This window comes from Meleagris gallopavo, chromosome 1 (genome assembly GCF_905368555.1).
Source record: "Meleagris gallopavo chromosome 1, MGAL_WU_HG_1.1, whole genome shotgun sequence".
Classification (NCBI taxonomy): domain Eukaryota; kingdom Metazoa; phylum Chordata; class Aves; order Galliformes; family Phasianidae; genus Meleagris; species Meleagris gallopavo.
In genome coordinates this window covers 16023038-16046408 of record NC_139404.1, presented here as the reverse complement: position 1 = coordinate 16046408, position 23371 = coordinate 16023038, and the positions used below count along the sequence as shown (strand labels likewise).

Here is a 23371-nt window from a genome sequence, read left to right as displayed (position 1 = left end):
CCATTAAAACGAATGCTGAGTGCCACTACATTTCATTGGGGTAAAAACAAAGGTCTTGTCAAAGAAAGGGAAGCGACAAAAAGATCCTGTTTTACCATTTCGATGACTCTATTCTCCCAAACAAAGAGAATAAAATATAATAAATTCATTTTTCAAGTGAACACATCTCCAAGTGTTAACAGTAAACTAACATGTCCTAAAGGAACATCAGAGGAAAGCATCTGATTAAAGAATGGGAAGAGGAGATCTTAACACAGTGTCCCAGTGTCTCAGTCTCCTGTTGCCAACGGATGCCTTAAAATGTTATGCATACCAAGTAAAAGGGCACGCTCCTGAACATGTATTTTCAAATATCCTATAAAATAACTTTGAAAAAACCCCTGCTGTGTAACATCTGAAGTTGGTGCAAAACCAGCAGGTGAGATCAATGCACACATTCAGAACTGTGCAACACTGATAGCCCATTAAAGCAATTCTAAAATCAAGTAAGTATTTAAAAGAGTTCTAATGTAACTCCAGTGAGACCAAGAAAGTGAGTCTGTATTATGTAACATACTTTTGAAATATTTTTGCAGAAGTATTTCTGTGTAATTTTGAGGAAAGTAAGTATTAAACCTGATAACTAATAAGTAGTGGTGTTCTTTGAGCTGGCCCTCACTATGCCCTGACACAGCAACAAAACCCAGAACGACGGGCCTTCATAATGCTGTTCTGCTAGAACCCACAAGCTAAGCCAGTCCTGCCTAGCACTAGCACAGAAAGGCATCTCACCACCAATCCTCAGTGTCATTGGTCTTCTGTTATGCTGGTCTGAGACACACTGGAGCTGCAGAAAGAATTGCTCAGAGCTGCCTCTTCATCTGCTGCCAATTATTTACACTCCTGTAGAATGAACTATAGGAGAAATTCCTCAAAGGTCACTTCCAACTTAATGTAGGCAAGTAAACTGCCCCCTCTTAATGTCCAGGATACAGATCAGAAGCCATGGCATCAATACTGATGGGAAATTCCTTCTCTGCATGGAAATGCATGACCAGCAACTGCTACTGTTATGTCCCAAAATTAGAAAGGGGATGAGGAAACTGGAATGACATTTCTAGGATCACCCACCTCCATTATCCAATCTCAGGCAGTGATTAGATGCCAGCTTACTGCAGGGGGAACAGTAGAAGTTCCTGGGATGTTCATTTACTTCTTCACAATGTGGTTGACTGCAGACCTCAGCTGTGCAGGAATCTATTGGGAACAGACTCAAAGCTGGACCAGTGAGATAGTCCATGGTTTTTTGGTAGATTGTTTGTTGGTGGTTTATTTTGTTATTGTTTCAAATCAACCAAAGACTAGTACTCAAAAATAATTAATTGCACAGGTTATTTAGAACATGGTTAACAGCTGCATTAGTGCAACTGAGTGTGCCCTGAATTGCACGCTGGGTGTGGAAAGCCTTGCATCGTAAGAGAAAAATATGCATGGAAATATGTCCTGAAAGAACATGTGATGAGCAATCACTCAGCCTGCAGAGCCCTCGCTTCTGTCCTCTCTTCCACTCTGGTCACCTGTAGGGAACTGCTGGAAGATGCCACTTCTATACAAATTGAGATATCAGCAATATACTGGTGGAACTTTTGTTCATATGCAGGAAAATCAGGATCTTCAGTCATGAGAAATTGTTGCTACTCAGTTCTGACATGGTGTGGTATTTGCATACAGAAATTAGAAATAGAAACAATTTAGGAAATTGTAAAAAAAGGTAGACAGAGCTTGCAATAGTTATTTCAGGCTTTTATCTCAAGAAACTGACAGTAAAGCAGGTGGGTGAAAGGAAAAAGCACTTGGGTTCCATATCCCTATTCCAATCAATATCTGAAGGTGCAGTATTGCACACTGCGTACCAAGAGAGAGACAAGCTCTCTCTTTTTTACTCATTCATATTGTTTTCCTGCTTTCCTCTCTCCCTGATGCCAGTCACTTATGCGGGTTCCCTGCCTTGTGCCAGCTTCGTTATGAGATGTTTTTAATTCATAAGTCAAGCAACTTATCACTTCTGGGGGGTTGGGATCCATCTTTTGGGTAAGTTTAATTGGAATACATGGGGGTCTGGAAAGTGTTATATCAAGCACACAGTGCATAGCCAGGAACTGCAGAATGGTAGTGAGGAGGGCAAGATTACCATCACAGTTATTTTTGCACTGTTTGTTTCATGAATTATGTAAACTCAAGTTCTTTTCAGTGGACATCTTCAAACTGTTTTCAATAGGATATGATGCTGCCGTCAGTAGTCATTCAACTTAGTATTGATTGTGCTCAAATTCTTTGGCTTTTAATTTCAAGAATCTCAGCTTATCTACTATCTGGCAATAATTAGAGATGCTTCTGAAAACAGGCCTCTTTTGCCTGGCTGCTGGTATTAAATATTAGCATATTAGTAAGGCTTGGCACAAGCTATCTTTTTAAGAATGTTTTTAATAAAACATATCAGTGTGTGATTATAAATCAAATAGCTTTATAATTAAAAGACATACTTGGCCTTTTTTATCCTGTGAAGTTTTGCGTGAAATTGGAGCCTTGCTGTGTTGTTTTTTTTTTTAGGTAATTGAACCTTTTCACAAATGACTTCTTCATTCCTCTTAATTAAAATGTATAACAGCTTTTTATTTAAAGAGCACAAATTCATCAAAACAAGAAACAACCCAAATTGTCACTGAATTGTTGCATCTGTGTTTCTTTGTCACCTGCCTAGAGATCTGGGAAGTAATGCAGATGTGAGGATGACATTTCACTCTTCTTCACTGTTGTCACTACAGATTCCCATCAGCCCCCTGCATCAGCATTCTCATCCAGAAAAGCAGAAGCAGCAAATTTTTTGGAGTACTAATGCAGTTTACATATCTCTGACAGCACTCTTGTGCTAAACTATTGTTTTGCCTGCTCTTCACCAGTAGAAGTATTGTATTAATACATACTTACCTTTTCCAGGTCCCTAAGAATTGTCTGCCAAAAGCATTTTTGCTCAAATGGAATAATACATAATCCCCTTCCTTGGACAATGGGTTACTTTTAAGTTATCTTTATCTCTCCTATCACAGTATTAATTTCACAGCAAACTCATTATCTTTTTTTTGTTGTTGTTGTACCCTCCAACATTCTGATATTGTATCTGCATCATAGCACAATGTGGAATCTATGACAAAAGACAAATTAGTTTTTTTGTGGTTGCAGGAAAAATTGTGTTTTGTAAGCTGCAGAAATTGGATGATCCTACTGGGACACCCTCTTGCCACTGCAGGATTTGAAGTGGCAGGTGTTTAGCTGTGATGCAGATTCATCCTCTCATGCTTGCACTGCCTAACAGCATGAAGGCAAATCCAAAGCTTCCAAAAGCCTGTAAAACTCTGATAATCCTGCTAAGATTTACTGCAACTGTTCAAGAAAGAGATACAAGTGAGTCCTGAGATTAGATAAAAAAAGAACCCCCCTTTCTTTTTTTTTTAAGATAAGCAACTCCACTCTGAGGGAAGAAAGTCGGTAATTCACCATAAGTACTACCCAAGGAGAAACTAATTCCTTATAAATACAGGGTCAAGTTTTATGTAAAGACATTGTGACCTGTAATCACTTTTGGCTATGAATAAACATGTGTGGTTTGAGAAACCATGGAGTGAAGATAAAATATGGTCACAAACACATGCAGTCAAACTCTCTTGGAGGTCTGTGGAAAGGTTGCCACTGATTTTGACAGAATTTGGATAATTTCTGTAATTCTGTCATTCAGCACAGGTGCTTTTATTCAGGACATTTAGATTCTCTAGGTGTAAGAACAAATGCAGCCTACATTATCATCAGCAGAAACCAGAATAGCACAGTGCTTCTGAAAATTAACCTAGCAAATCTTTTAGAAAGATGTGTTACCTCCAAATGAATCCTTCTCAACTGGTGATGAACATCAGTTTAAGTACCAGCTTAAATGGGAAAAAGGTTTTCAGCACAGCTGGAAAAAGCAGGCAGAGATTTTGTGAAGCTGGAGGTTACTGTTTTGTCCTTCCATGAGTGGCACTTTGTTTAACATATGAATTCTGGGGTGCTCACTGATGGCTGCCATTGCTGACCAGTGGAAATACTTCCTGAAGTGGAGGGAATAAAAATAGATAATTCTGGTTGGTGCATTAACAAAAGAGCTCACTATTACAGTGATTTCTATGGCTACCAACATAAAGTCACAAATAGCTGTTTCTCAGACACATCAGTTATAAAACAGAATTCATTTCACAGCCCTGAGATCAATGGGCTAAGTTCCCCCTGGTGCATGACAAACAGGATCATAAAAACATTTATATCATAGAATCATAGAATCATTTGAATTGGAAGGGACCAGTAAATGTCATCTAGTCCAATTCCTCTGCAATGTACAGGGATACCTACAGCTAAATGGATGGGGTGCTCAGAGCCCCATCCAGCCTGACCTTAAATGTCTCCAGGGACAGGGCAGCCACCACCTCTCTGGGCAACCTGTTCCAGTGCCTCACCATCTTTATTGTGAAAAATATATTCCTTATATCCAATCTAAATCTCCTCTCATTTATTTTGAAACCATTTGCCCTTGTCCTGTCAGAGCAGAACCTGCTAAAGATTCTGTCCTCATCTTTTCTACATCCCCCTTTAGATACTGACAGTCCACTCTCAGATCTCCCCTGAGCTTGCTCCTCTCAGGCTGAACAGCCCCAGCTCTCAGCCTGTCTTCTTAGAAGATGTGTTCCATCCCTTGGATCATTTTTGTGGCTTTCCTCTGCATTCCAGCAGGTCAGTGTCTCTCCTGCACTGTGGACTCCACATCTGGACGCAGTACTCCAGGTGAGGTTTCACAGTGCAGAGCAGAGGGGCAGGATCATCTCCCTCACCCTGCTGACTGTGCTGCTTTTGATGCAGCCCAGGATATGGTTGGCTTTCTAGGCTGTGAGGGCACATTGTTGGCTCATGTCCAGCTGTCATCCACCAGTACCCCAAGTCCTTTTCACGCAGACTGTGCTCTATCCCTAGGGAGCCAGAGGTCCCCCAGCCAAGCTGCCTGTGTGCCAGGTCCTACTTAGATCAGTTGGATCAGCTCAGCACAGTGCAATCCTGGTTCAGAGCGGCACCGGCCTCCTTCATTCCTTCATCATTCCACTTCCTCTGCCTGTGTGCACTTTTCCTGGTCCACTGAAGGACCTTTCTTTCTCCTGGATCTCTGCACTTCACTCATGGGAATAATTGTGGGAGTTCAGTTTGGCAGAGGAGGAATCTACTTTCCTTTCCTGAAGATCACTGCCCAAAAATGATGGAACCCTACAGTTTTGCAAGTTACTCTGAAATTTGGATGGGAAAAGCCAACAGCAAATCTCTGTACCAAATTCAAGCAAAGCAACTCCACTGTCTGTAGGAACAGTTGGACAGAAATGAAGGGAAACGAAGCATGCCTCACACGTGGCTGCTCTGTCAGCATGGTCCAGCTGAGAAGATGCCAGCCACTAGCAGCCCTTCTGTTGAGGACACTTTCATCCAACATCACGTCCTCCATTTGTACTCTTGGAAAGAGATGGAGATTTAGGGAGTTGTGTTTTCTTTGGCAACCTACCTTCATGTGTTAGTACAATTTAGAACTCTCCTTGACTTACTGTTCCTTAACTCAAGCAGAAGTATTTCTACCTACTCTACACAAAATCATTACCTGTTACAATCAAAGGTAAAGCATGGTAAGGCTCTCAGCTGGCCATTGTTGTCAGAAAATGCAATGCTGGACTTAGTCTTAATAAAGTGTTGACTCATCATAAGTGCTTCCCCAAGGATGTTACATAAAGGCAGGAATAAACATTTTCGCATGTAAACATCAGGCTCTACATATACATCCAACTTGTTAATCATGTTCAATAGGATGTCACAGCCAACACTGATACATGCAGCTTATTACTGACCATCAGTTCAGATCATCAAATCATAGAATCAATCAGAGATTCATAGAATCATAGAATGACTTGGATTGAAAAGGACCATAATGATCATCTAGTTTCAACCCCACTGCTATGGGCAGGGTTACCAACCCAGAATCATAGAATCATTTGAATTGGAAGGGATCACTGAAGGCCATCTAGTTCAGCTCCCCTGCAATGAACAGGGATGGCTACAGCTAGATCAGGGTGCTCAGAGCCCCACTCAGCCTGATCTTAAATGTCTCCAAGGATGGGACTTCCAGCACATCTCCAGTCAACCACAGTCTCTGAGATTACAATTAATTTGGGGATCCTTAGATCACTTTCTCTTCATTTGACTTTGAAGACAATTATGTGGAACATTTGAGGACAACTGGGAATATTTTGCTTTGAAAGCCACATGATTTTGCATTGCTGGAATTAAATAGAGCAATATTTGAGTGGCACATTTTTAACTTTTTGCTGGAGTTTTTTTGTTTAGTTCTGAACAAAGTTTTTCAAAACACCACAGAATGATAGCAGGGTGGCAGTTACATTTCATGAACTGTGAAGGTAGATACTGAAAGGTCTCACTTTCTAGGAAGCACCTCTCAAACTATGCACAGGTATAAATTATGCAGCTAATTCAAGTCATGGAGGACAGCAAATCTGTAGCTAAGCTGTCTGAAATAATAAGAGCGGAAAGACTTTCAATCAATCAGCCTCACTGGGAAATTACAGCGTTTTGTTTTCACAAATTACAGAAATACCTGCATTATTAGCTACTGAATAAAAATTATTTACAGTCTATTTAGGGGAAGTAATGTGCTCTAATTCATGAAACTTAGAAGAGCTGAAGGGCTACTTTTTAAATAGCATTCTCTGTTGTCTGAAAGTCTTTACTGCAGAGCATAAGACACAGGAGTAAATGCAGTCTGTTTCCAGAGCCTGAAAGCTAAAGTGGCAGTGCTGACATATAAAATAGTGAATAATACAATGAAAGTAGTCTGTTCTTCTTCCAGTATGAGTTTGGAGATGTCAGTGATAGTACTCTTCAGTGTAATAACATTGTGCATTATTAAAGACAAGATCTCAACAGCTGCTTAATGTTAATGTGAGACCCCTGAACATGTTCTGAGAGGCTCCATGTCAGTCCAACATAGGCACTGCAGTGCTAACTCACCATATAATTACCGCCTTCTGCTATGCTTTGAGAGTTTATTTGCTTTTTTATCAGACAATCAGTAATCTCTTCTCTTTAAAAAAACTATTAAAAAATGGAATATTCAGAAATAACTCTGCAACTACCCACTGTTCAGTTCTTCATATTTGTATTTGAAGAAAAATAAAATTATTTCAAAGTTATCTGATTTTCTGTCCTTTTCTTAGAGTCTCTGCATTCATGACTCCAGTCTTTATTTTCCTTGAGCAGAACCCTTCTGCTCCTGTTTCTCAAGAGCAAGCACTACAGGCAGCATCTGTGAGTAGATTCATGAAGAGCCACACACAGGATCTGAGCTTAAATTCAGGCTGTTCACACGCTGTGTGCTAGCATATGTTATAAGCAACTATAAATTGTGTACAGATGTGTGCTGGAATTCCAGTGTAGCCAAGCTAACAACATTGAATAACATCTCTTATGCTTTGTAATTATACATAATGAATGTGCTGTCATATAATAGAGTCCGTGGATTTATCCAGTGGCTTTGGCAGCAAGGAGTAAGAATTACCATGTGAATTTTTAAACAAGATTTATAATATGGGATATGCAAACCAAAGAGAGGAGGCTGATTTCTGGAGGCTTAAATAAACAGACAAGACAGGACTTGAGAAAGATTTGATTAAAGCAGGATTTGAAAGTCAAGAGACAAAAACATTTTAATATAAGCAAAAAGTGAAAGTATGCAAACATTGTCCTAGTTCAAAAAGCAAGGTGCCAATAAATGGTAAATAGAGGGAAGCAGAGCAAATGAGATGGCAGGAGCTGAGAGAGAAAGGATAAGGCTGTAAAGAAGCTTCAGGAAGAGGAGAGTTGGGAGTCCTTCAGGTGCCTTCCCAGAGCTCATAAAGAGTCTCTGCAAAGGTGATGATTTTCATTCTTACCAAGTAAAGATGAGTGTGTTACTTTCCATATACCAGAGTTTGAAGATTAAATGCCAGGAACAGCTATTGTCTTTGTTCCCTCTGAGCACTCCTGTTAGGCCATAATCTGCATTGCCCTCATAGCATCTCGCTCTTTTCCGTGGGTCCAACAGAGTGGGCACACCAGCGTTTCTTCCCTTCTGATCAGTGGCAAACACCAAGCAGATAAAAGGCAGCCTGCTTACAGCAAATAACACTTTTCTTCAAGCTGTGTGAACAAAGCAGCAGAGGAAAAAGCAAGGAAAAGGCCTGAAAGCACTCAAAAAGAGAGGGTAGGTTAGCTAACAGCTCACAGGAGATCAGGATTCAGTGGCCTCTCCCACTCAGAGCCTGAGCCTCAGCATGTGGTGTAAGCTAATTTACAACAGGGTTGCTATGATCTCACTGTCCTGCCCATTTCCAGCTTTTTATGCCCTCCTCCTTTGTGACTTTAGTGCAGGCACTCATTTGATTGCATAGTGAAATGGTTCAGGGAGCTGAAAAAAGTGAAAGTTTACCATTAAATAAAATAATTAGCTTTCAGTCAGGTCAGTTCCCTGAACAGGATCTGTTGAAGCCCAGAGATACCAGGGCTAATGCAAGAGAGGGCATGGAGGTATGCAGCCTTGGGCCCCAGGGAAAGCACAGGTTGCTGTAACCTAGTCTTAGATTGCCTTGGGCTGCCATGGAAGCACATCTTGATGTCTCCCAGCAGGCAACACAAGCTGTTTTGCAACCTTGTAGATACACGTCTTCTCCTTTCAGGTAACACAGATTTTTTATAAACTAAGATGTTCTGTGTTTCCTCTCCCCCAGGCTGTCATCTTGGTCAAAAGAGGACTCACAGGCTTAATGACACTCTATCTGATAGATGATACTAGCAAATCATTAGTGAATGGCATCAGCTCTGACAGTCATTACATTTAAGATTCATCCTGCATTTGAGGGAGATCCACTACATCAAACCTGAGAAAATATATTAATGACAGAAAAAAAAAAAATTACAGTTTGATTATATCTTGGATTTTGATATTCAGTGTACCTTTTGCTATAGATCTTATGCTTGTATTACATATTCCAGTGCATTCCTCCATGCATATACTCTTTGCATCATTTGGCAGAGAACATGAAAATAATATGATCAGATTTTCCACACTGCTCTATTAAAATGTCTATTAACAGAAAAGACATGCAGTTAAATCACTTCATATTAAATCAGCAACATTCTTAACCCTGAAGCGTGGCTTCTTATTATTTATTGACTCTGCTCTTGACTTGTTGGACTCTTCATATCTCACGAGGCTGATTAGCTACTATCTGATAGTTATGTTTTCTTCTCTCTCAACATTCCTTTGCTTAATCTGTGTGGGTCATTTTACTTAACCCACTTTCTCCAAATTTGTGATACTCGTTGGTACCCTAAGAGCCTACCTTTCAGTGTTGCTATAGCTTAATACTGGCCAGTCTCCAGGCTTTCTCTGCCACAAACAAAAAGCTGAATACTCCCACTCCTTATCTGGGAGGGACAGCTGCAGCTGTTCTTCCTAGTTCAATTTTAACTGTATATTTCTGAAAGATTAAGTGCTATATACAAAATTCAAAGTGAATCTTTTGAAAAAATATCAGTGGAAAACATTTAAAAGCATAGAAGAGCTAACACTACGAAGGGCTGTGGCTCAGAATCCCAGGTAACATTAGCTTTTCTGCCTACTGTGACTGTGCCTGTCAATGAGCAACATAGCTTTCTGCTTTTTTATTGTCATACTATCCATGCCTTTTCTATGCATTGGATGCTATATTATTTCCCTGAGACTTTTCATGAGGCAGGTCATATCTGGCCGCATTATATAGTGATGTCTCCTGATTTTCTGGAAGAACTGTTCTGAATTACATGACACGATGCCATATAATGATGGTGAGACATTGGAAACTCTGCTACTACTTAAACAGTTTCTAAGCCAGGTTAAAGTGCAGCAGAGCCATAGGACGTAGTGACAAGTTTTGACAAGAGGAATTTTTTTAAAGGACAGTCTTTCATCTGAGTGTTTCAAACTTCACCTTAAAAGGGTCATTTTGTAGGGCAGTGGAAGAGCTCAGCAATGTGCAAGCATTCACAGGCTCATTCAGACAAGGAACTCAGGAGCCCAGCATCGCCCTTGCCAGAGCTAGGGATCCCACATATCAGTACAGCCTGGCATTCTCCTGACAGGCAAAGCAACGGCAGGCCAGAGAGCCTGCAATCAGCTTCCAGACCATAGTCAGTAGGGTTGAGCTGGTAGCAAGTACACAGTAAAATAAAAGGTAGTGTACCACACATGGAGAGTGATCCTGGCCTAAACAAAAAGATTATTATTAGATATTGCTAATTGGTCCTGGAAAATTTATTATTTTTTAGAGAAAAATAGTATTAGAGGAGTGCTGCTGCAGAAGCTCTGTGTTGCTACACCAAAACATGACTGACTTACATGTTGTTAGGACTTCAACACTTATCACGCTTCAATGCATTCCCAACCAGCATTCCCTACTTAACAGATAAGGAATTAGTTTGGTGATTAAATAACTTCCATCAAATGCTCTCCTCTTTCAGCTAGCCTGGTTGTCCTTTTGTTGTTCTATTGACCTCCATTTTCCAGGCCGTTGCATTTCCAAACAGCCACCTTCAGAAGCATTATCCAATAACGGAAACAATTAGTTTGCAGATTTTAACATATCTGGAGCCTTACCGGTATCTGTTTGCCTTTCTTCATCTGTCAGCATGTTTCAGGTGGTTTTGCTTGTCTTCTCTGCCGGTTTGACTCTTGAGTGTAGGAGAAGCACTGCCACAGCTGCTGAGAGCAGTGCCCAAGGACCAGGCCTCGCTGTGCTGATGTGGGGTAATGCAGCCCAGTGGCAGCCCTGATTTCAGAGGCCAAGAGAAAACCTCTCTGAAGTGTTTGCTCTGAGGGTCGATTGGCTGCCGAACAAACGCGTTCAAACTGGACAAGGTGCTGTGTTTGCTGCAGTGGAGCTTCTAGGGGCCACTCATGTCTCTGTAAGGCCTTGGGCAGGGTCTCCCCACTGCAGCAAGGAGGCGTTGCATAAAAACAGGGCAGAGGCGTGACCCTGCTTCTCTCCTCTGTCACACTATTGGCCAGTATGTCACGGTAACCAAGAAAGCACAGAAACTTTAGACGGGATTCATCCCAACACACGTATTCTTCTTATCTACTTGCCCTTCAGTATTGATCCAAGTTTCAGACATGAAATCTGGCCCTGTGGTGTTATTCAAGGAGAACAGCTGAAGGATTCAGATAGTCACTCTCTGAATGAGCTTGCAGAAGCTAAGTAGCTAGATTAGGAACATACAGGTGGGAAGGTGATAAACCCCATGATCAGAAGCATTTACAAAGTGCTATGAGACTTTGCTTTGTGCTGTTTGCTGCTGAAGGCTGGGATTTTCAAATCCCAGTCTTTGTTGTTTTCCCAGCTTTGTTTGCTGAAGGCAAAGTGATTGTCAAATACCTCACACAGAAGACCATAATTCTGGCTGGGACATTCAATAATATACATCTTAAATGAGACATAGTACTACTACCCCAGAATTATGTGTTACTGCTGCTATTATTTCACTGATTCTACCATATGGTGGATGCTTTCAGTACTGTGTTTTCCTGCACAGAGTTTCAGCCCATATGCCAAAGCATAACATGCAGTACACTAAAGGCCACATTTTCTCTGCTTTGTTCCCCTGCAGCTGTGCCTTGCAATGTCTGTCCAGTCCCCAAAAATGTTGAGAAAAGACATGCAAGGCTTCCCTGCTTCTGAAAACAGCATCATCGCAGGTTAAGCAAATTTCTTCTGACTGACCCTGATGCTGAAGGAAAGCAAGTCATTTCCAAAGGCTGGCTTATAATATGACTCTTTCTGTGTGGCATAAGGTTTTGGACTATGTTTATTTTTACAACCCTTATGTTATAGCTAGAGTCTTCACTGCTGAAGTCTTCTTTGACATGCTCATGAATAAAGGCTTACTGCTCAGGAGCTGATTGCTGGGAGCGCGGCTTCTGGCGCCATGCAATTGTAGGATAGATGCGCCCTCCCGTGTACCGACTCCGAAGTGTTTTTGCAGCCACAGCATTCCGAGATCAGAAACACCTTTCTACAAATTTGGAGATCTATTTTTAAACCAGCTTTTCTTTTTGCACACGGCAGCACTGCCAAAGCTCTCTTTCAATCACACAGAAGCTATTGATATATATATATATTAATTTGGAAGAAAGGTAGACGCAGAATGTACAGCAATAAAAATAGTGGTGCTGGCTTCCTCCACCTGGCTTTTCTGCTTATGCAGTGAGCCTGAGTCAAAAGAAACAAATGAGTACATTCCCCAGGAGTTTTTGCTGTTTCCATAGATGGTCTGATAAGATTTTGTACAGCTGCCTTTCTAAAAAGAAGTAAATTCCTGACAAACAGAGCAGGATAAAGAAAGAAATATTTCAAATAACAGTCACTTTGCATAAGGTTCTTTGAAGATGTGCAGAACAAGATGCACATATACAATTTCAGCAAACCACTACAGTTTAGCTGGCACCACTGAGAAATCTTTTATTTTTTATACACTTTGACTTCAATACCATAATTCCTGCATGAATTCAGTGCAGAACACTGAATCAAAATAGCAGCCATCACTATCTGTGTCTAACAGTATAAATTACTGCATTTTTCAGGAGTCTGTGTTTCTTCCTGAAGCATCAGAGCATGTCAGTGAAACCTTAAGGTGCAGGCGTTACAGAGCTGTAACAGAGGCATCTCTAATTGACCAAGACAGGGTCTCTCACAGACAAGAAAAGCCCCTGGCCATAATTCTAGTTCAAATGACAGAATAGCTGTGCCAGTCATATTTTCCTGTGGAAATGGGATGGCATGGGGTGGGGAGCTGTTCCTTTTGTCCATTTCCATGCAGCAAGCCAGTATGTCTCGGCTCCTGGCACATTGCTTTCCCAGAGTAACCCGAGGAGGATGTAGGTTAGAGGCTGTCAGTTCTCTTCTTGTCTTTTTGTGTCTTTATGGTCTTTGGAAGCAACCTGAAGAGATCAGCTGAATGCAGCTGGTAGCAAACTTTTGGGTGATAACTTACCTGTCTCAAATTATCCTTTGCCTTCCTTCATTTTATTATTTTTTTATATTTCTATCCAAAGTCATACAAATTATGCCAGTACCTTTATTTGGTTTGGAGATGTATTGATTGCTTTTTCTTGAATGTTATCCAGTTGAATTCAGTGATGTCTTCTCTCTCTCTCTTTCTTTCAGGTTATTTCTCTTCATCTTCTACTGTAGGTTGAGAAATTCCAGATGTATTTTGTTTCCATTGATCTATTTTGCCTAGTCACCATAAATTGCAATCTACTTCCTCTACTGCATTTATTCCATCAGTAGTCTCAACTGGCAGTTTCTTTAGCAGTCCTTGCTCACGGAAGAGATTTTCATAGCTTTAAGCTACTTCATTTCTCTAGAGAGGAAATTAATTTGCACTTTAAACACAAGCAACACTTAGTCTCCATTCAGAAACTGGCAGAACTTATGCTGTGGGCTGCCTCAGATCTATCAGTATTTTTTATTTTATCCCAGTTTGTTTTCTTCCTTTAATAAAAAAGAATCTCGGTATTGGAACCTGATTTCAGATCCTGGAATTACATGTCCTTTCACTTAGGCCAAGCGAGAAAGAAACCTACCAATTACTTCTGAAGTTAAAATCACTTGCTTTTCAATGCGCTGATGCAGTATCACTTCCTCATTCAGCAGCTCCTGTTAGTGTGGGAAAAAAGAAGTAAAAAGCTTATAAAGAAGACTCTATAAAAGTGGAGATTGAAGTTTGAGCTATTACTAAACACTCAGATATATTTACTGAGTACAATAAAAAGCTACTACATAATACGAAAGTCTAGGAAGACACTTTTACAGTTCTAACCCTTAAGGTCCAAAGTGGGATTTCATAGAAATTCCAAAAGTATATATAAATGCTTCCAAGGGGACTTTTTTCAGTGAGTTCAAAACATAGCTGGCAATATTTATCAACAGATTGCCCATTACATGCGTTCCTATACTAAGTGGGCCTCCCGATCCCAAAACAAAGATGTCTCAAATCAAACATATTTATTGGAGCTGTATCAGTGCATTCTGTATTAATGCAATCCACCTACATGCCCTGGATGAGTTCCACAAAACATCAGCAATTACAGGACCTGTTCCTTTTTCTCCAACAATTTCTGGAATCTCAAGAGTTTGGGTGAAAACTGGTGTTGGCTCGTCTGTCAGAAAGGATCTGTGTGAAAAGCTTAGAGAAGTTTAGTGAACTGAAAACAATTATTTGGACTGCGTTGTCAGAATATTCTCAGTCAATAAAAATTGATGCATTTGCCTTTAGATCTTCTTGATAATTTCAAACTGCTACCTTTGAGAAACTTTCTGCATTGTGTCTAGCTAACGACAGGATGCAGCCTGGAAGGCCAGCATTATCCTGGGTGCACCACAAGAGGGGTGGCCAGCAGGGAGAGGGAGGTGACTGTGCCCCTCTATTCTGCCCGAGAGGCCCCACCTGGAGTTCTGTGTCCAGGCCTGGGGCCCCCAGCACTGGAAGGATGTGGAGCTTTTGGAGGGGTCCAGAGGAGGGCCACTGAGATGATCAGAGGGCTGGATCACCTCTCCTGTGAAGAAAGGCTGAGGGAGCTGGGTTTGTTCAGTCTAGAGAAGAGAAAGCTCCAGGAAGACCTCACTGCGGCCTTCCAGTACTTGAGGGAAACTTATAAACAGAAGGAGAGCAACTTCTTACATGGTTTGATAGTGACAGGACAAGGGAAATGGTTATGGGGGAATAATATGAATGCAGTTTCATGCTAACTTGTGGTTTGAGAATCTGGTCAGCTTAAGCAGGATGTCCCTTGAGCATTTCTCAGGTCCTGACTCCCAGCTGAAAGTTCCCAACAACATTTGGCAGTTTTTTCCAGGACTCCCAGAAATGCACAGCCCCGCCTGTGAGGTAGGATCTTTCCCTTCCTTGCTGCCTCAAACAGACTCTACATACTTTGGATATTACTTTAGCAAACCCTAACTTTACTATTATTTTTGGTCAGAAAATGGGAAATTGTGTCTTATAAATTTTTCTTGGCAGCCTATAATATTTATTTACATAACAAGTGGTAGGAAGAAAATCCCAGCGCGAAGATCCCATTTTAAAATGAAGTAATTTGTCAACATTTATTTTTTCACTCATTTCAATTTGCATGCAAGGATACTAAGCTTTTTCTCTGGCTGTGCTACAGGGCTATAGTTTATTCACAGCAGGAAAGATAGCAAATATAAACAGCAAGCTAATGGGCTGAGCCGCTATCTAGCTGCAGCTAAAGCATAGCTAAGTAAGGTTGGCGTTACAGTACAGTGCCTGCACCAAACAAGCCAATATGTGTCCTTCAGATTATAGCTTATTTGCTTCATGCGTGTTATAAAATTTGAACTTCAAGTGTGCATTTTTAAAATGCATTTGACAGAATTTATGTCTGTTTCTTTTCAAGGTTTGTACAGAAATGTTTCAAATTCATTGAAATTGATTCAACTGACTTCAAAATATCAAAATGGCAGCAGTGACATCTAAATATGGGTTTGCCCCCAGACTCCTATAGTGTCAGTAGGGAGGCATAGAAACCTTGAAGGTCCCATTCACTTGGCACAGAGCTCTGCTGGGAGGCACAGGGAAAGGCACTGAGAAGGACCTGTTTCTCCCCATTGACTGCAAAAAGAGAGTGTGATAAACTCAAATGTAGAGATCTGCATTTCTGACATGGAAACTGGAAAGATAACAACTTGCTTACATGTGACATGACAAAGTGGTTACTTAACCAGTGCTCTTATCCTTGGACATCCCAAAGATGGGCCAATCTTTCGTACTCACTACTTTTCTTGTGCAACGCTTACTGGATTTTTGTAACCTTTGCTGGCTTATTGTTTTAATGCCAAATTAATCTGCCAGCATATTCAGTCTTTCTTTCAGAGTTTTTCCATAAAGAATAAGAGTTTCCACAAACACACATGTCCTTGATAGGGAAAGACCAGTTTGGTTCTTCTTACCCTTTCCTGGAGAAGTATAGTCAGCATGATGTGAATTGTTCCTGCTTTTACACCACAAAGGATGACTGCACACCTTCACCTATTGGCTGGCCCTCTCCCTTGCAACATTCATGTAAGGTTTCTTGAGTAGCCTCCATGCTCAGAACATTATGATTGCATTGCCTGAACACCGAGTTGTCTGCTGCCCCATGTCTTGATGACAGCAAGAGAGACAAATGCACTCATTTTCAAACTTAAGAAAAAATTTTCCACGGATGCAACAATGACAAAATATCTGGGAAAACACAGAAGAAGAAAACCTTTTCTTTAGTGATAAGGTAGCTTATTTTAATCCTGCATGGAAAAGCTGAATTACTTATTTCCATGTGGTCACATGTCTTGTAAGACTGCAACAAATCCTCACGGATGTCTTAGGATACTTTTTCACATGATCATGCAGGTACAGGATTACATGTTTTTCCCCAGCTACATATCCTATTATTAGCTGAACTCTAAAAGGCTTCTACGAGCATTGCTTTGAGATGGTGTTATTGACTTTATTTTTTAGACCAAAAATGATGAAAAAATTGTCAAGCTGCCTTAGTTGCTAAAATGACATTTTATGAGTGAGATATCCAGCTAACTATTGATAAGCCTGGGCATCTTGTTACTTCATGTGAGTTGTCATGACAGCTACGTATTCTGTATTTTTGATGGTGTTAAAAGAGCGAGGAGAATTAATCAAATGGACTGTAGCAGGCACTGTTCACTGGAAATCTCAGTTCCTTCTGTAGGAAGATGAAAATGAATAACTTGAATGTCAAAATGCTCTGTCAGTCAGGATCCTCAATCTGATGATGAAGTTGTTCAAATACTTCAAGAAGTACATTGCCTCCATCCTTTCTAAAAACTCAGAAATTAAAAAGAATATGGAATTATTATTACCTGACTGATAACAAAGGCAGATTTCCAGTAGACGTTTTGGCACTTTCTGGCATACGCTTCTGGGCAGTTCTGCTCTAGGAACAAAAGACTTTCTGTATATTAGCTCTGACTTCTAAGCTTGGACTGTAAGCTTCCAAAGATCTCCATACATAATGGTAACAATTGGAGACTTTAATTTTCTCTGTTGAGGACGTTTGTCTACAAGCATAAACCTGGAAGTCCAGATCAAGCCACTGTGTTTACCGACAGTGCACATCAGTTCTCATCTGGAAGTCTGCAGGAAACTCCTTTGGCTGAAGGAGTCAAAGTTTTGGAGCACTCTGAGGCACTCCCATAGCATCACATCTCTCCTGGCCTCTTAGTAATCCTGGCCCCTTGCCTCGACTCATTTGTGGGGTATGTGCAAAAGACTTTGAAGGTTAAAAGGTTCTTTGACATAGTGCCATAGCAATTTAATTAGTTACTCCAATGCTGCCTCAATTATGCTAAGCTTGAAAAATCAGATGGGATGCAAGGTTTTAGTTTTAACTTACAAAACCAGCAACCATCTGTAATTGTATTGCTCAGGAAATTCACTCTCCATCATGCAGAGAACAGAAGCACTGGAGCTGGAGTTTCTCCCCATGGCATGGTATCAACCATGCACAGATGCTGGACTGGGAGTTTTTCTACCTCCTCTCTGCTTTTCCCATCTCCAAAGATTTAAAGCACTACAGAGCACTTCCCTGCCCTCCTCTCACGCCTATCCTGTTTGCAAGGAGGAAGGGAGTTGAAACAGAGTTCAGATTTCAGAAAAGCCCTTGCTGTTGCATAAAGATGCTGTTGCATTAAGAGCTGCTTTTGTACAAAAACATGAACAAACAGCATTTGCTGTGTCCCAGCACACTCCCTGTGAGATTTTACTCCACCCATTTTCATCTCTTTTGCTTTTGAAAGTCTTTGAAGAATCTTCCCTTGTTGATTTTCTGCAGGATCTTCAGAAGATTAGAGCAAATGGAGAGAACCAAATTTCATCCAGTGTGAGAGAACAGCACAATTACAACTCATCAGTACTCAAGCATATAACAGAGAGGTTACCCACTGCGTCCCACTGCCTCCTTTTTTGTTCCTCAGATGCTGTGTACAGTGTGAACTTTTAAACAGAGAAGCCAGTAACTTTGATTTCTATATCAGTAGGCTGTGTATTTTCTCTCCCGATCCATCCTATTTTGGAAGTCTCAGACTGCCCTCCGTAGTGAAAGAGACTTGAGCTCCCCAGATGAACAGGGCATCTTTCCTTGCTTGCTAATCTAATCAAATCATCATTAAATTTATTGCTCATTTTGCCACCTCATACTACTTCCCAACACTGAGCTGAAGCTTTCTCTCCTTCCTCACCAACTGCACAGATTTCTCTGCCACCTCTGTTCGCTTTACCCTTACTTGCTCTCCTCCATTTAATTCCACTGCTCGATCAAATTCATCTTCATTCCCTTTCAGCAGGAAACGCTCAGTGCCTTGCATTGTATATGGCGCATGCAGAGACAAACCTCTGGAAGTTGTCTGCCTCATTAACTTGCACAATCTGTAAGACACAAGGGCAGAGAGTTGTAGAAACATACCCAGGAACAGAGCTTTTCCAATTGCACTTGCTGTTGTGATAAAGAGTTTTGAGACCATAAAAAATAAGCAAACACACCAAAACCACACTTTGATGTACTGCGCAATGTGCTTGATGAAAACAATAAAAAAGCTTTCCACCCTGTACAGCACTTCATAAATATGCATTTATTTCCTCATCTTTCATCAGTTTTACAGATGTAACCAGTGCCTCAGTGTTAATATTTGTCAGAAGCATACAATGGAACTTCAGATACTTTTATTATACAGTTCTGAAGTAAAAAACAAATTAATGGTCCTTTCCATAAGGAACGGAGCAAAAAAAAAAAAAAAGCAATTAATTTCTTATAACATATTACAGCATTACATAAGATTTCAAACTTACAATTCTATCCTATCCCGTGTATTGTATTTACATACTTGAGTAATTCGTTTACTATTTACATATTTCAAATACTGTAGTCATAAATCTGTTTATATTGTACATTCCTGTTTAAATTTTTATTACATAAATTCTTTAACGCATTTTAGACACTGCAATTTCAGTATTTCACATCAGTTCTAGGAAATTACTGCCTGGTTTCACCAGTGATGTGTCCGGGTGCCTCCTTCATAAGAAAATAGATATTACAAAGGAATTTTACAATATTCAGAACCTCGAATTTTGAAAGAAAAAAAAAAATTGTTGAAGATGGGATGTAACAACGATTATGTTATTTCCTTTTCTGTGTAGCATTATGCTTGGAATGACATTTTTCCTGAGATGTTCAATGCAAGGCGGTTGGTTGGTGAAATATTTTATGGAAATTTAAAACGTATGGAAACATTTGAAATGTTACATAAATGTTGGCCGTCTATTTCCTGCAAATGATTCCTATCTGTATAGATATATAACTTTATTTATATATCTATCTCTTATTTTCCAGAAAAATCTGTATCTATATAAATAAGCATCGATATTAGGAAACGTCTCGCTATCCTTAAAAGCAATGTGCTCAAGTACAATATTCAACTTCTGACACAGACACAGTAGTAAACGTGACCTCTGATGGTAATGCTTTCTTCCAAGGGAAGTCAGAGACAGCGGCTGTGTTTGGAAGACATGGCAGACAACTTGCATGGACCCATCAAGGAATTTTATGCATCCAGCCTCGTGTGTGCTATGCAGAAGCATCTGACACTGCAGACAACTTTGGGTCAACTTTCCATGTTACGTGTAACTACCTAAATAACATCTCAAGTAAAAAACAATAATTATTATAGAAATCTCTTACAACATTGTACATTTAATGCTGCGTGTCTTTTCTCTAGTTACAATAGTATGCTTTTCTATTAACAAATTAATGTGAATACAAAGACTAAAGCAAACGGTCATAAATTTCTTTTACTCTGTTATTAGCAGATATTCTGTTAGGCACAATATGACGTTCTTTGTAAACATCAAGACAAATCTCCATACATTACAGCGTGTCAACGTGAACTTACAGAAACAATTTACACACGTTTCAGAAACAGAGCCCCACTACAGACCCCCGGCAAGGTGCAGCAATCCAGGAGGCATCAATTTGTGGCCAACACAACTGAAAACCCCAGCTGCTGTCAGCGGGACAGAAGTGCACCCTCGTCAGCAAACCCTGTGCTTCGGAATTAATTAATTGCTTCCTCTTCTACCATAAAGTTCATTTAATTTTAAAACACAGATCTCATTATGACACGTATTTCATTCTTTTTACCCTGAAACAACTTGTTATTTATTATACAGCTGATGTCAAGAACTAAAGCCCCTAAAATAAGTAATGTAACTAATATGTCTACAAAGCTTTGATCAAAATACATATCTATGTATTTTTAGGAACTTTAAAATAATCTTCCAATAACAAGTCATAGGAGAATACTTCTTGAAAGAACTTTATTTCCCAAACTTAAAAGTGCACCATACTTTTTGTGTGACACTGTGCAACTCTAGAACCAAACTGACGAATATTCAGAGCTTCTAGTACCCATGTGTTTATGGAAGGCACAAATTAACATGAGTTTAGTTACGTCTAATAGAGAATTCTTATCTGAAAAGATTTCTTGAGAATAAATAGTGGACATAAATTGTGTAAGTTTCAAAGAAATTATTCCGAATCCCACCATTATTTCAAGAAACATTGCTTTCATTCTGCACAGTCACAGAGAATTTTTATTCTGCTCATGTTGTGAAAGTGAGCTGTGTGTACAGTTATTGGGAACTATCTTTTCACTTCTTCTGAATAATAAGAAAAAAGGTACTAAATTATTTAACAAATGAGCTTTGAACAGATATATTAATTTTCCTTTTCTAATGCACTAGAAATGGAGAATAAGGCAACAACTGAGATAAAAATATATCTTGCTTTGTAAACCAAGCTTCTTAGTAAGATTCTTAAAAGTGAAATCTAATAATGAAAAACTGAAAGGCCTTGAAAGAAAGGCTTTAATTATTGTAACAATACCACACCTTCCATTCAATATTTTAAAAACACTCCTGAATATATAAAGAGGAACTTATCTTAGTGTTACTGATGAGTCTTAGGTGTAAAGTCACTTCTTCGTATGGCTAAAACCTTCTACAACACCCAACAATACTGAATAATGTTTAGAAAATGCCATCAATTTCCACTGCACCCTTTTATTTTCTTATATCATTGCATTCTAACTCCATGGAACTCCATGGAACAATGAAAGATGGTATGAGAATATCAGCATCCTTCTGTTTATAAACAGACCTCAAAACACAGGTCTTGTGCCTCAAATGGTCTTGACTGTGAAGAGCTTTGTTTTTCTCATCCAAAATGAGTAATCCCAACTGCCTGATAAAGTCATGACATAGCAACAAAACAGTCACAAAATCATTCTGAGAAATTCTAAGACTCAGGCATGTATAAGAATTGTTCAACATACATTCAACTCCATTTCACCAAATTATAGGAGGGGAAAAAAGAAGACAATTTTGTGATAGACTTCTGAATTAATTTTTCATGCTGAACAAAAAAGTTCTCTTTTCAGTTAAATTCATTCATTACTCAATATCTTTTTTGTCCATTTCTTTGGTATTCTGTTCTCATTTTCCAAATTCCAACAGAATTCTAATGGTCATCTCAATTCAAATGAAAGAACAATGAGCTGAAATCACAATCAAAACAACAGATGCCATAATAATGCAGAACACATCGGTCTTAATAATTTCTGGATCTTCGTATTCATTTCTTGTAATGATTGGGGGCATCTGCAAATGCAAACTTCAGTCTGTAGGCCTCTGCTAGGAGTACACTGATTTCTTCATTTCCCCAGTGTGCTGTGGGCAAATTCTGTAAAAATATCAGCAATTCCTAGTTGGAGAGAGGGAAAAAAAAAAAGAAATTAATATATATTTGAAAATACAAGTGCTATAGCTATATATATATATATACACATACATGCATATATAATAGTTATTTATTATAAACTGATTACTTACATGCATGCAGCACCTCAGTATCCCCAAAAAAATCTGAGATCCCCTTCAGTGATTTTTCTGTAACTTTTATAGCAAGAAATACTTGCTATTCAATCTTTCAGTTCAGAAACAAGCTGTTGGTTATATCTGATCTACAGCTCTTTTCAAGTCTTCAGAAATAAAATAAAATAAAATAAAATAAAATAAAATAAAATAAAATAAAATAAAATAGGGATAAATTCACTTTCTTTGTGCATCATAAGAGTGAAAAAAATTATAACCTCCAAGTGAGAGCTAGGTAGGCTGTATTTACTGCATATATGAGTATATAGCCTTATATGAGTATATATGAGTATATACCCTTATATGCGTGTACAGTAGCAGTGCCCCTGATCAAGGTTGGGTATCCCTGGTTGTGTTCAAACAAACAAGAGCTCACGTGAACTGATTGAGAATGTTATGCTTCTAAAATGAAAACAGTGTTATTACTCCCATTTTACAGCTTCTAATTGAAATACAATTCTTACAGGTTGGAGCACACACAAAACTCCCAGAAATTCAGTTCTGAGCTAAGTCCAAAATGGTTTAACTCAGGACCAGTCTCTTCTCAGATTTATCTTATTTCCTACATGGTTTTAGCACCATGACACTTCTTACACACCTGCCAGGTTCAACCAAACTCTTGAAGTTTTCACATATTTTGTGTACAGGTCCTCCTGCATTTAACTGGAAGACAGACTGTAACTTTCAGTTTGTAACAACTGTGGCCCAAATTGTATCTATGTCCCTATGCTAGGTCTGAACAAAATGCACATTTACATTTCCACTTTAACAAACCATAATATATTCATTTAATGTTTAATCCCTACGTGTTTCTATAACCTCTCTACCAGGTGGGTCAGGCAGACAGCCACAGATAAAACATGGTTGCTGACTACATCACATGTCAATATCAGATCTAATATTTACTTAGTAGGCCAGGTTAGTCCAGTGCACGAACAAAAGCGTTAAAATTCTCTTCCCTAATTAATCTTTTCACATCCAAACATGAATATCTGGCTTTTTCGAGGGCCGCTAGGTATGCTATGTATATTGTACAGTAAGAAAGAGTTATTAGTTTAAACTAATTTATTTCAATGTAGATGCTGTTAGTATACAGTTGAAATTTCATAAAGAAAGCAAGTTCAGATGAAAATCTGTATTTATTTTAAAAAGGTCCTACAATGAG

At 39.4% G+C, this 23371-nt stretch overlaps 1 protein-coding gene across 1 annotated transcript in view; it reads right to left on the bottom strand.

Annotated features, from left to right (window-relative positions):
* Positions 1–18828: 18828 nt before the first annotated feature.
* The window catches only part of TBC1D22A (TBC1 domain family member 22A), a 156854-nt gene continuing 152311 nt past the window's right edge, over positions 18829–23371 (bottom strand). The window contains exon 13 of the mRNA XM_085217753.1: positions 18829–22036. Within this exon, the coding sequence (XP_085073879.1) occupies positions 21908–22036 (129 nt within the window). The 3' untranslated portion in view covers positions 18829–21907. The remainder of the gene's footprint in view (positions 22037–23371) is intronic.